The 14,776-nt window shown below is 45.8% G+C and overlaps 1 protein-coding gene across 1 annotated transcript in view; it reads right to left on the bottom strand.

The window, feature by feature from the left end:
• Nucleotides 1-14,776, bottom strand: part of KIF25 (kinesin family member 25) — a 68,111-nt gene that overhangs the window by 31,953 nt on the left and 21,382 nt on the right. The window contains exons 5-7 of the mRNA XM_050787084.1: nucleotides 14,468-14,571; nucleotides 12,275-12,363; nucleotides 8,208-8,244 (exon numbers count right to left, since the gene is read on the bottom strand). Coding sequence (XP_050643041.1) covers nucleotides 8,208-8,244; nucleotides 12,275-12,363; nucleotides 14,468-14,571 — 230 coding nt within the window. The remainder of the gene's footprint in view (nucleotides 1-8,207; nucleotides 8,245-12,274; nucleotides 12,364-14,467; nucleotides 14,572-14,776) is intronic.

Genomic DNA, 14,776 nt, shown 5'->3' with positions numbered 1-14,776 from the left:
TCTGGCCAGAGGAACAGCCATGTGGCTCCAACTCCAATGAGCCAAACCCCATGGTGGATGACGTACTGTGTGCATGTGTGTATCCCCAACCTGAGATATAGCCTGAGAGCCTACCCTTGGAAAAGCCGCATCACTGTTAACACAGACTCCCTCACTGTAGGCCACTGAGAAACTCATAAACACCACTAGTGTGTCCGAAAGTTGCAGGAACTACATGGAGACTACATTACTGTGTCCCCCTAGAACCACGCACCCTAAGTCTTTCCTCATGAAACCTACTCTATAAAATTGGAAGAGATAATTTTTTCACCAGATGTATAGGAGTCAATGTTAGGGACACAGCAACCATGAAAAAGCAGGGAAATATGTAACCTCCAAAGGGAAGTAATCCTCTAGTAACAGAGCCCAATTATAAGGAAATATATGAAATACCAGAAAAAGAATTCAAAATAACAATCTTAAAGAAACTCAGTGAGATACAAGAAAATATAGACAATTCAATGAACATAGGAAAACAATTCATAATTTGAATGAAAAATACCATAAAGAGACAGAATTATAAAAAAGAATCAAATCTTAGAGCTGAAGAATTCAATGAAATATATGATATAATAGAAAAATAAAAAATTTTATTTCATTGAAATAAAAAAATACAATAGAGAGCTTCCACAACAGACTAGACCAAATAGGAGGGAAAAAATTCTAAACTTGAAGACAGGTCTTTTGAAATAACACAGGCAGACAGAGGGAAAGAGAGAGAATAAAACAATGAAGAAAGCTCATAGGATTTATGGACAGCTTTAAGTGAATCAATATTTGTATTATGGGCATTCCAGAAAGAGAAGAGAAAAGTTGAAGAAAACATATTTAATAAAAATATAGCAGAAAATTTCCCAAGTCTTGTGAGAGAAATGGACATCTAGGTCCAGGAATCTCAAAGACCCCCCAGGCAGGTCCTCCCCAAGGCACATTGTAGTAAAATTGTCAAAAGTCAAAGATAAAAAATAATTTTATAAGCAGCAAGAAAAAAGCATTAAGTCACATATAAGTCCATTAAACCAACAGTGGATTTCTCAGCAAAGACTTTGCAGTCCAGGAGAGAATAGGATAATATAGTCAAAGTACTGACTGAAAGAAAAAAATAATTCAGCCAATAATATTATACCCAGCAAAGTATCCTTCAGAAATGAAGGAAAAATAAAATCTTTCACAGACAAGTAAAAACAAAAAGAATTCATTACCACAAGACAGGACTTACAAGAAATACTCAAGGGTGTTTTACATCTAGAAGTGAAAAGACAATAACCACCATTGTAAAAAATACAAAACTATAAAACTCACTTGTACAGCCAATGCAAAAAGAAGAAACCAAAAGGAATCAGACTCACTACAGAAAACCACCTAAATGCAAAAAATAAACAAGGAGAGGAAGTAAGAAACAAAGGATATACAAAACAATCAAAAAGTAGTCAATAAAATGATAAGAGTAAGTCCTCCTATTAATAATAACCTTGAATGTAAACAAATTAAATTCCCACTTAAAAGATGTAGACTGCCTGAACAGATTAAAGAACACGACCCAACTATATGCTGTCTACAAGAAACTCACCTCACCTCACTTGTAAAGAGACATATAGACTGAAAGTGAAGGGATAGAAAAAAATATTCCAAGCAAAGAGAAACCAAAAGCAATTAGGAGTAGCCTTACTTATGTAAGGTAAAACAGACTTCAAGTTAAAAACCGTGAAAAGAGGACAGGAGGAACATTACACAGTAAGGGATCAATTCAGCAAGCGAATATGACAATTGTAAATATATTTTCATCCATATATATATATAAAGCAAATATTATTAGATCTAAAGGGTAAGATAGGCCCCAATACAATAATCACTGAGGACTTCAACACCCCACTCTCAGCATTGGATAGATCAGCATTGGATAGATCATCTACACATAAAATCAACAAAGAAACATTGGATTTCAACTGCACCATAAACCAAATGAACCTAGCAGACACTTACAGAACATTTCACTTAACAGCTACAGAATACATTTTTTCATCAGCAATGGAACATTCTTCAGGATTGACCACATGCTAGGACACAAAACAAGTCTCAACAATTTTTTTCAATCAAAATCACATCTAGTATCTTATTCAACCATAACAGAATAAAAGTACATATCAATAACAAGAGGAACATTTGAAAACATACAAATACATAGAAATCAAGCAACATGCTCCTTAATGACCAATGGATGAAGGGGGAAATTAAGAATGAAAATTTTAAATTCTCTGAAACAAATTAAAATAGAAATATATCATACCAAAACCTATGGGACACAGCAAAAGTAGTATTAAGAAGCAAGTCTGTAGCAATAAATGCCTACATTAAAAAACTAGAAAGATTTCAAATAAATGACATTATGATGCACCTCAAGGAACTATAAAAGCAAGAACAAATCAAACCCAAAATTAATAGAAGAAAATAAAGATTAGAACCATGATAAAAGAAATTGATACAAAAAATACAGAAGATCAATGAAAAAAAGTTAATTTTTAAAATAGGTAAACAAATCAACAAACCATTAGCTAGACTAACAGAAAAAAGAAGACCCAAATAAAATCAGAAACAAAAAAAGAGATGTCACAACGTCTACCACAAAAATACAAAGGATCATAATTAAGACCACAAGTAACAAGCCCACAGCTAATATCCTAACATCTTTCAGCTTTTTCTTTAAGGACTGGAATAAGACAAGGATGCCGAGTCTCACTACTCTTATCAAATAGTATTGGAAGTCCTAGTCTTAGCAATTAGACAAGAGAAAGAAATAAACAGCATCCAAATCATAAAAAAGGAAGTCAAATAGTATTGGAAGTCCTAGTCTTAGCAATTAGACAAGAGAAAGAAATAAACAGCATCCAAATCATAAAAAAGGAAGTCAAATTGTTCCTCCTTGAAGATAACATGATCTGATATACAGAAAATCCTAAAGACTCTACCAAAAATCTCTTAGAACTGATCAACAAATTCAGTCAAGTTGCAAGATACAAAATTAATATGAAAAAATCAGTATTGTTGCTACATATGAACAATGAACTAAATGAAAAATAAATTTAAAAGGCACTCCCATTTATATACAACAGCTGCCAAAAATTTAAAATACCTAGGAATAAATTTAATCAAGGAGGTAAAAAACCTCTAAAAGGGTAATTACAAAACACTAATGAAAGAAATTGAAGAGGATGCAAACAAATGGAAAGATATCCCATGCTCAAGAATTGGAAGAATTAAAATTGTTAAAATGGCAATATAACCCAAAGCAATCTAGAGATTCAATGCAATCCTTATCAAAGTACCAATGACATTTTTCACAGAAATCGAAAAAATTGTAAAATTTGTATGGAACCACAAAAGATTCCAAATGGCCAAAGAAATGCTGAGAAAAAAAGAACAAAGCTGGAGAAATAACACTACCTGCTCTCAAAATATACTACAAAGCTATAGTAACCAAAATAGCATGGTACTGGCATAAAAACAAACACATAGACCAGTGGAACAGAATAGAGAACCCAGAAATTAACCAACATATCTATAGCCAACAGATTTTTTAACAAAGATGTCAGCAACACTCATTGAGGAAAGGATGGTCTCTTCAATAAATGGTACTAAGAAAACTGGAAATCCATATACAGAAGAATGAAACTAGACTCCCACCTCTTACACTATACAGAGGTCAACTCAAAATGGATCAAAGACCTAAATGTGAGGCCCAAAGTGATTAAACTACTGGAAGAAAACATAGAAGAAATGCTTCAGGAAAAGTTTCATGGGAATCTTTTTTGGCTTCAAGGAAGAAATTCCTTCATAAGGTAGGCCAAATCCATACAGTATTCCTTCATAAGGTAGGCCAAATCCATACAGTAAACTAAAGAGAATGTTCTGTTAAAGGAAAGAACAACAAATCCATGAAGTTCCCTCTCAGGCCATTTAAGATAAGAGACCTATGAGCCCACAGAAATCCAAGCTATGACTGACCACAAGTGGGAGACGTGATCTGAGAGACCAATAGATGCTTCTTCATCAACTAAGATGGACCCTAAGGTTAAGGAAATAAAAGGTACCTATGAGTCAGGGGTTTAGGGCTTGGATGCCTGACAGCGTCCTAAATTCCTATGGCTACAAGAAAAACCACACTCTTGCTAAACTCCCTAACAACAGGAGCCATCAGGAAAATCCCTAACTCTGATTTACAACCCAGACCACTGCAACCCTGATTAGGCAGAGGATCAGCCTTGCACAATTCTTTCCTGAGAAGCAGCTGCAGACCTCCAGCTATTTTCGACCAGCTTATACAGACTGTGCACAAACTCTGTGTCCTACAGTTCACCTTTTAACAGAGAGAGCTGGAGACTGTCTCTTCTCAGTTTGCAAACTGATATCACCGATAAAATCCCCCTTTTACTCTTTAGCCATCCTGGGAGTCATTACCATTGACTGTGGTAATCATTTTACTCATTGTATGTTTTGTTTTTGCTTCTGTTTTTGTTTTGAGATGGAGTCTCATTCTTGTTGCCCAGGTTGGAGTGCAATGATGCAATCTCAGCTCACTGCAGCCTCTGCCTCCCAGATTCAAGTGATCTCCTACCTCAGCCTCCCAAGTAGCTGGGACTACAGGCGCCCACCACCACACCCAGCTAATTTTTTGTATTTTTAGTAGAGACGGGGTTTCACCATGTTGGCCAGGCTGGTGTCAAACTCCTGGCCTCAGGTGATCCATCTGCCTCGGCCTCCCACAGTGCTAGAATTATAGGTGTGAGCCACTGTGCCCGGCCTTCATTGTAAAATTGATTACCACGTGTCATCCAAGGATGGATGGTAATCATATACATCTGTATATAAAATTATCTTGTAGATGTTGAATATATACAATTTTTGTTGATTTTACCTAAATAAAGCTGAATCAATCAATGAATCAATCAATCAATCCATCAATAATACTTTAAAATAAAGAATTGTAAAAGTTTTTCTTTCCAGGGACATAGTAAGAGCAATTTTAAAGTACGGTTACATCAATTTTCTTGGCCTCTTTAAAAAAATATAATCCATTAACTAAAACTACCTTTTAAAAAAGGGTTTCTAAAGTTTGCAATATGTAACCATCATCAGACTGATTCAGGTGACACGCCTTGTAGAACCGCAAACGAGACGTATGGTAATCAACGTGACACAAAATCATCTTCAAAATGACCATCGTGTCCTACGTGACCTGAGACTTTCATGTTAAATTCAAAATTATCAATGTTAGTGAAATGGTTAGCATTTCATGTGCTTTCTAAATTCATCTTGTGATCACCATAATAAGCAGAATGAAGGAGAGGCCCCAGCATTTTTTTTTTAACTGTTCTCACTGGGGACTTTTTAACATACGCAGAAATGGGGGAAACAGCACGACACGTCCTCAGGTGCAATCACCCGGCACCACAAGTGCTGAACATCCGGCCAATCTTATTTTACAGATATTCCTGCACAATCCACCTCCCTTTCCTCGGCATACTTTACATTCAAAACCAGACAACGGATTGTTTTATCGCTAAGTATTACAGGCTGCATTTTTAAATGATAAGAACACTTTTAAAGCACAATTTGCCCGGTGTGGTGGCTCAGGTCTACAATCTTAGCACTTTGGGAGGCCAAGGCAGGAGGATCACATGAGCCAGGAGTTCAAGACTAGCCTGCAACATAGTGAGACCTCCCATCTCTAAAAAACCAAGAAATTATCCAATACAATCACCATGCCATTCATCACACTTTATAAAATTAGGGTCACATGGAGAGTGGCAGAACATGTCACCCCAAAATATGCCACTTTGGCATCAGGATTACCTTTACTTAAAGGCTCCTGAGAAGCCGGAGGCTCACGCAGAGCACTCCAGCTTCCCCTCTTCCTCCTGCACTGAAGGCAGGACCTGACCCTCCCATGAAGAGCCGCCCTTGCTGGGCCAGGAGCAAAGCATGTTCTCGTTGGTAGCTGGGGTCTGTGATGGTTAATACTGAGTGTCCACTTGATCAGCAGATTAAAGGATACAAAGTATTGATCTTGAGTGTGGCTGTGAGGCTGTTGCCAAAGGAAATTAACATTTGAGTCAGTGGGCTAGGAAAGGCAGACCCACCCTCAATCTGGGTGGGCACCATCTAATCAGGTGCCAGCTGAATATAAAGCAGGCAGAAAACTGTGAAGAGAGACTGGCCTAGCCTCCCAGCCTACATCCTTCTCCCGTGCTGGACGCTTCCTGCCCTCGAACATTGGACTCCAAGTTCTTCAGTTTTCGAACTTGGACTGGCTCTGCTTGCTCCTCAGCCTGCAGATGGCTGTGGAGGGACCTTGTGATTGTGTGAGTTCATACCTAATAAACTGTTCCTTTACATATACATCTATTTCATTCGTTCTGTCCCTCTAGAGATCCCTGACGAATACAGGGTCGAAGCTGAGTGGCTCTGCACAGATAGACCTGTTAGCACAGCCCTCGCCTTCCTTCCATCTCCCATCTTGTTTGGTGGCTTGTCCACCGTGGCCTCTGCCCAACACCACAGGGCAGCGTGCAGGCTGTGCCACTCATCAGTCTTCCTTTCCCGTGGGGCTCCGTGTCAGGTAGACCCCACATTCAACAAATCCGATGTTCTACCCCGTCAACCTGCCTTAGGCCAATTCCATTCTCAGGCCCTGCCAGGGACCCTAGGAGGGTACAGGAGAAGGTTTGCTCCCTACACACCCAGGACACACTCGGACTTCCCCCACTGTTCCAACAATGCCTGTGACAATCGGCTTGTGCACGCCAGGCTCCAAACCAGGTCGCACTGAGGCTGACTCATCTCATTCTACTGTGTTCTCCTGCCTTTAAAAACAAAACTTATTATTAGAGAAGGCAGGCAGTCTGTTCTGTGAAATGTCCACACTCTGGACTTGGCAGATGGTTTCCTCTCCTTTAAAATGACAGTCCTTGAGACTTGAGTAGATGCTGGTTTGATTTTGAAGCAAAAGTGCTTCATCAGTCCCGCTGTGTCCCACCTGCTGCACCTTCTCAGGACATCCTGTCTCTGCATCCCAACTTCAGGGGAGCTGCGAATGCTTAGAGGGTTTGAGGCAACCCTGAGCCCTTGTCGTGAAGATCCCATCAACTCTGACCAGCGTCCTCTGAGGAGCCTAGAGTCACTATTTCACTGGGGGTTTCAGATGATGGTTTTCCAGTTTTATCATTTGTTGAGTTTATTACCTAGAATCTTCTGTTCCCTCAAAAACCATGCATCTGCCCTGAGTATGTTTCCTACAGGAAGGACCTTACAGCGCTTTCCTCTTTCCATCACTTTTTAGAATAATGAGTCGATGTTCTAGCACCCAAAAAAGTAATGTGAGGTCATTTTAAAAAATCATTATTATGAACTCAAGATTGTAAATATAATGATGTATTTCAATCTGCTCTAGTCCCTCCTTAATCCCCACGCTTCTATCCCGCGTTGAGGGAGTGCCTGAGGTGGGCTCCATGTGCTGGGACACAGCCCCCCCCCTCCCCCCGCCCCCGTTCTGAGGCCGCCCTTGCTGTTCAGCCCGGAAGCGCCCCAGGCTCCTCCCGCCCACTTCCTTTCCCAGCCCAGACTCGAGTTGTCTAATGAGCATCTCTCCTGCAGTGGGCTTGGTCCTCAGAGACCCCAGCTGGGGTGTTGGGCTGCTCCTTCTGACTTCTCGGCCTTTTCATGGCTAAAACTAAAAAGCACGGAGGCTTTTCAGGAGAAACACAATTACGCTTGATTCCAGTTTAGAATCACAAAGTTCACACTTGATATCATTGATTTTCTATTTATGTCTCTTTTCCTGGTGCTCTACATTTTAGAACCTGCTCATATTTGCACTCATTGATCATTTGGGCTGGAAAATAAATGGAAGTGAAGTAACTTCCTCACATAGCACTACGGGTCAGGAGCTGGTTTCCCACAAGGAAAACGTGTCAAATGCTTAATTTCATGTGCCAATAGAAATCAAGGAACAAAAAAAAAATTCTTCTTAACTAAGAAAGCCTAAAATAAGTTACTTTCTATTCATTCAGCCTCTGAGTTGCTCTCCATTGTAGGGATCTGTGGGGACTATGGAGACCCACCAAGCAGGAAGCCGCTCTGAATAGAGTTTGCAAGGAAAATTATATACTCACGTCATCAACAGCATGGGCCACTTCTCTAGAGATGGAGCTGCAGGAATAAAACAACATTGAAAATACACGTCATGAGGAAATTGCTTTCTGAATTCCTAACATTCAGCCTCTAACACACCCTTGTGTTTCTTCGCCATCCTCTCTGCGTCTGTCTTGGTCACTCTAAAACACCCCTGTGCTTCTCTGCCATCATCTCTGTCTCTGTCCTGATCTCCCAGGACCCTGGCTTGGCTCTTCTCTCTCTTCCTGTGTGCGTGGGTCCACCCTTCCATCCCTTTCTAAAACTCCACTCGTTGTCCTTTTTGACCTTATCCTTTTTTTTTTTTTATTCTTTACTTTTTATTTATTATTTTCGTCTCTTTCCCCCACCTTCTGTCTTCTCTTGATTTTCTTACTCCAATACCCCTGTTCTTTATTTCTTGTTTTCGTCTTCCCTGTCTGCACTGCATGGGAGTCATCCATACTACAGTAATCCACGCTTAAATATCTCCTTCACGTGCAGTTTAGAGCAGTGGTGATACAGAACAAGGGATCCAAACCCCCGGCCACGGAGGCCTGTTAGAAACCAGGCAGCACAGCAGGAGGTGAGCGGTGATCGAGTGAGCAAAGCTTCTCTGTACTTACTGTCGTTCCCTATCACTGGCATCACCGCCTGCGCTCAGCCTCCTGTCAGATCAGCAGCAGCATTAGATTCTCTTAGGAGCACAAACCCTACTGTGAACTGTGCATGTGAGGGATCTAGGTTGCACACTCCTTATGAGACTCTAATGCCTGAGGACCTGTCACTGTCTCCTTCACCCCCAGAGGGGACCCTCTAGTTGCAGGAAAACAAGCTCAGGGAAGCTCAGGCTCCCACCAATTTGACATTGTGGTGAGTTGTATGATTAATTTGTTGTGTATTACAGTAATTGAAATAATTACAATAATTGAAATAAAGTGCACAATAAATGAAATGCAGTTGAATCATCCTGAAATCATCCCCGTCCCGGCCTGCCAGTCCGCGGAAACCTTGTCTAGAAAGGCTGGGGACCACTGATCTAGAAGACGGGCTTGTCAGGTTCTCCCCTTCAGGAAATCAAGCATCTGCAAACCATCATGAATCCGAAAAAATGCAACATGTTTCAAAACCAAAAGCCAATGAACACAAACAATGTGAGAGTTCACACACACGTTTATGGAGCCTCTTAAGAAGCTCTGAGAAACTGAACAGCCCAGAGCGGCGCCATCCAATAGAAACAAGCCTCTGTGACTATGGAAACGTGCTTGTCTTTCTCACCTGCCCGAGGCCACGCCTCAGATGTTTTCTCACCTGCCCGAGGCCACGCCTCTGATGAGGCTACTGCAGCTGAGGAGCCCCTTTTCTGATGGGATTTCATTTGCATTCATTTGCATGTATTTCCCTCTCGTGGTGGGAGGCTCGCAGGGAGGCTGGTGTGTAACAAAAGCCGTCTGGAAGTGCCATGTAAAAGGCAAGTTCAGGAAAGCTGGTCACCGCTGGGGACCGCTAACTACAGGCTGAGCATCCCTCATCTAAAAATCTGAAATCCCAAACGCTCCAAAATCCAAAACGTTTTGAGCACTGAGAGGATGCTCAAAGAAAATGCTCACTGCATTATCTTGCTGATCCGGTACATGCAAAACATGAGCATTTGAAAATACGAAAAAATTCAAAACTGGAAACACTTCTTCGGGTCCCACACGTTTTGAATGAGGGCCACTAGGCCTGTCCCGTGCCACACCGACGTACCCGACAGGCCCAATTTCCAGTCCTTTGACAAGTGACAAGTGGCCACCACTCAAGAAAGTGCAGAAGGTACTAGAGCTGCCACAATCAAGTCTAAAAACTTTGAGGAGAAAAAGTTTCAATGATTGTCAAAAGATCCGAATTTCTTGTTTCACACTGTAGGACCCGCCAAGTGCTTTCTGAAACATTCTCAAGTCAAGTGCCAAACTGCAGGACGCAAACACGGTGAGACCCCAGCTAGGCCCTCCAAGGAAAGCTCATTTGGACAGATTAAGCAGAGGAACCCAAGACAAGAAAAACAGCCTGAGCAAAGCTACAGAGTCAGGAGCAGGCCCTAGTGACCCCCACCACTGTGGATACAGCCAACCCCATATGGTGTCAGGAAAGCAGGGAAGTGGAACCCCCTGGAGTGGTGGGAGGGTCAGCAATGGGCGTGGGGACGGTCAGGTGTGGTCACCGATGGGCATGGGGAGGGTCAGGTGTGGTCAGCAGTGGGCATGGGGAGGGCCAGGTGTGGTCAGCGATGGGCATGGGGAGGGTCAGGTGTGGTCAGCGATGGGCATGGGGAGGGCCAGGTGTGGTCAGCGATGGGCGTGGTGAGGGCCAGGTGTGGTCAGCGATGGGCATGGGGAGGGCCAGGTGTGGTCAGCGATGGGCGTGGTGAGGGGCAGGTTTATGGAGGGAGGGCAAGAGGGTCAGAGATGGAGGGAGGGCAAGTGTGGCCAGCAATGGGAGTGGCAGGAGGGTCAGGTATGGTCAACAATGGGAGTGGGGAGGGCCAGGTGTGGCCAGCATGGGAGTGGGAGGATCAGGTGTGGTTAGGATGGGAATGGGAGGGGAAGGTGTGGTCAGGATGAGGGGAGGGGCAGGTGTGGTCAGGATGGGGGCAGGGGCAGGGGCAGGTGTGGTCAGGATGGGAGTGGGAGGGGCAGGTGTGGTCAGGATGGGAAGGGGGAGGGGAAGGTGTGGTCAGGATGGGAGTGGGAGGGGCAGGTGTGGTCAGGATGGGAAGGGGGAGGGGCAGGTGTGGTCAGGATGGGAAGGGGTGTGGTCAGGGGGAAGGGGGGTGTGGTCAGGATGGGAAGGGGGAGGGCAGGTGTGGTCAGGATGGGAGTGGGAGGGGCCAGGTGTGGTCAGGATGGGAGGGGGAGGGGGCAGGTGTGGTGTGGTCAGGATGGGAAGGGGGAGGGGCAGGGGTCAGGATGGGAGGGGCAGGGGAAGTGGTCAGGATGGGAAGGGGCAGGTGTGGTCAGGATGGGAAGGGGGAGGGGCAGGTGTTGTCAGGATGGGAGTGGGAGGGGAAGGTGTTGTCAGGATGGGAGTGGGAGGGGAAGGTGTGGTCAGGATGGGAAGGGGGAGGGGCAGGTGTGGTCAGGATGGGAGTGGGGAGGGGCAGGTGTGGTCAGGATGGGAGTGGGGGAGGGGCAGGTGTGGTCAGGATGGGAGTGGGGAGGGGCAGGTGTGGTCAGGATGGGAAGTGGGAGGGGCAGGTGTGGTCAGGATGGGAGGGGGAGGGGCAGGTGTGGTCAGGATGGGAGTGGGAGGGGCAGGTGTGGTCAGGATGGGAGGGGGAGGGGCAGGTGTGGTCAGGATGGGAGTGGGAGGGGCAGGTGTGGTCAGGATGGGAGTGGGAGGGGCAGGTGTGGTCAGGATGGGAGTGGGAGGGGCAGGTGTGGTCAGGATGGGAGTGGGAGGGGCAGGTGTGGTCAGGATGGGAGGGGGAGGGGCAGGTGTGGTCAGGATGGGAGGGGGAAGGCCAGGGGTGTTGTTTCATGGGGAGCAAGTAAGAGTCATATTGAGTATGGTTTTCAAGTAAACATTTGAGTAAATGAACTTCAGACAGTTTTGCTTTATCCATGGACACCATCAAAACTTTCTCTAAGTCAAAAGTGTCAGTTGAGTCAATCCTCATTGACTGCCTGCACAGGGGCGTGGGTGGTCTCAGGTTCATAAAGAAGAGTGGGTGCTCCCTTTTTGATGTAGTGACATAAAGGGAAAGGTCCATTCAAAGCCTGTCCCTGTTTGTTCAGACCCCGCAGAGGCAAACCATGAAAAGACAGGCGCCCTCTCAGGTACAAACTGCCACCACGCACGGCGGGCCTGCTCAGGCGGTTTGGCTGTTTCCAGGCCGTATTCCAGAGGGCTGCTGTCTGCTGTCAGCAAGACAGCTCCATTCTTAAAAAGAGCCCCCACCCACAACTCGAGAATATGCTGCTTTGGGACTGGCGGCAGGACAATAGATGGCGTTTAAAATTGTGCCACCCCTCTGTCTTCTCCGTGAGCACACACACAGACACACACACACCGTGCAAACACACGTTACCTGCTCTGCAAAACTGGATCATCGGATTCACTATCAAAAGGCAACAAAGGACGAATCCGACAGTGAACTCTGATATTTCCTCTCAGCTCCTACAATGATAAAGAGGTCTGCATGTCAACCCGGGCGCAAGACTGCACTGAGGAGCGTCCCCCACTGAACATGCACCGAGCACCAGCTCCTGAGACGCGGCCGTGACATCCGCAGCCCCATCTCCACTTCAAAAGGCCTCTGCAGGGCAGTGAACAGTTATTTCATTTACTTATTTAGTTTTTGAGATGGAGTCTTGCTCTGCCGCCCAGGCTGGAGTGCAGTGGTGCAATCTCAGCTCACTGCAACCTCCGCCTCCCAGGTTCAAGTGATTCTCCTGCCTCAGCCTCAAGAGTAGCTGGGATTACAGGCGCCCACCACCACACCCAGCTAATTTTTGTACTTTTAGTTCAGAGGCGCTTTCACTACGTTGGCCAAGCTGGTCTCGAACTCCTGACCTCAGGTGATCCGCCCGCCCCGGCCTCCCAAAGTTCTGGGATTATAGGCATGAGCCACTATGCCCGGCCATGAACAGTTATTTTAAACTGGATTCATACTTCACAAATGTGTACACTTGGCAAAGGGGTATCACTTGCTAATAGGTACCAAAGAAAATCCCTTTGAATGGTATTCTGGGCTCAACCTTTTAGGTATTTTAGGGGGGATTCTGGAAATTCAGTATCTGTCGTATTTCCTTGATTTAATGACTGGAAGGAAATTAGAAACTCTTTATTCTCATGAACTCCACTGGTTTCCAGTGAGCAACACATCTTTACTGTATGTGCCCAGACACTTGCCGAATCCGTTCTGAAATCCTGTCTTGGATTCACAGCGAGCTTATTCAGCCTGTTGTGATGAGCAGCTCCTTCTACAGTTTGAAAATGGAGTGAGTGTCATAGGCCAATGATTTACAGCCTCTGTCTGGTCTCTATGAACCCACAGAAGCTGAGATCAGCCTCTGCTTGCATGTTCTCCACAGGCCACACACTGCACGCTCGTCGTCTAGACCAGGAGACCCAGGCTTGAGGTGGAACACTCAGAACCTTCCACAACCGATTCTTCCCTGTGGGACTTGCCTCCGTCTTAGGAAGGTTCATTTTGTCCTTTTCACACTCCAGATTAAAAAAAAAGCTGCAGTGTAGTGAGACTTTCTGAAGTGCTAGGTGCTTCCCTGGTATCTTCCTTTGTCTTTATCACAACCCAGAGAGGTGGTGCTATAGTGAAGATTAAGTAAGAAATACACTAAAATGCTTTCAAAAGTACTTGGTACACAGGAAACACTCAATAAACGCCCTCTTATATCAATGTTCGCAGCACTGAACTACATAAGTAGATGCTTAAAATGAGAATTATTCTTTGACACATCTAACAGCTGGGGAACCTCTCAGCATGGCCAGGGGAGAGAAACTTTGCAGGGACACCGGCTTTGTGGGCCTCGGGCAGGTGGAATTCGGAAAGACTGGCCAAAGCGCAGCCATCAAAATCAAATCTCACAGAAGCGAGGGTCACCAACTCAGTCATCCACCTTGGCATCCTCGTGTTGTAAAATCAAACCCTGAGACTTTACGTTAAGTTTCATGGGATCTCAGGTCTCATACCTTCGACCAAGTAAGCACGAGAGCCTCCCGGTCTTGTTAATGGGCACGGAGAGACATGGCTGGAAGGTGCTGGTGACAGAAGGGGCAGGGCAGTCTCCACCGGCATCTCCAGTTACAACAGAATCCCTGCTTTTCCCGTGCCAGTCCCCATCTCCGCAGATTCCCGCGCTCCCGACTTCCCGTGACAGCTCCTTCCTCGTGCCTCACAGCAGCCGGTCCCACTTCCTGCATCGCCACCAACGTGGCCCAGGCTGCCAGCCCCCGTGACACTGCAGTCATCCCCCCTGCTCCCCATTGTGGCCTCCTGACTGAGCAGCCAGAGTGACCCCGAAAGCCTAAATCAGCCTGCGGCGCCCTCACCCCTCCTCCAGCTGCCATCACCTCCTGGGTGAAGAGTACGCAGGTCATAGCCCCCGCAGCTCTGCCCCTCTGCCCTCCGGCCAGGCCGCCCCACTGTCCCCCTCCCCGCTGTCCCTCCCGCCTAGCACCCTCCCGCGAGGGGCTCCTGCGTGTTCCGTGTGGGCCTCTCCCCGGGGCGGCCCGAGTTTTCCCCAACGCCCACGCTCACCACCAGGCTGTTGTGCAGGGCCTTCCTTCTCTGCCTCTCCAGCTGATGACGCGCACTGACGGCCTGCAAGGCCTGCTCCAGGTGCACCACCTTCGCCTGGCACGCTGAAAGGACACAGGGACAGAGGCATTATACCGGAGAGGACATCCATGGGGCCCCGCAGGTCAAATTCCTTTCTCTAAGTATGGGAGACATTTTTAAAAACAATGGAGTCTGCCAGGGCCAGCTGCATGCTGTGGCGTGTACTCCTGACCGCTTTGGACCCAGGCTGCCCTGTCCCCACCGTGACCAGGGACTCACAGAGCTTAC

This window comes from Macaca thibetana, chromosome 4 (assembly GCF_024542745.1).
Source record: "Macaca thibetana thibetana isolate TM-01 chromosome 4, ASM2454274v1, whole genome shotgun sequence".
Classification (NCBI taxonomy): Eukaryota; Metazoa; Chordata; class Mammalia; order Primates; family Cercopithecidae; genus Macaca; species Macaca thibetana.
This window is presented reverse-complemented; position numbering and strand designations above follow the sequence as displayed.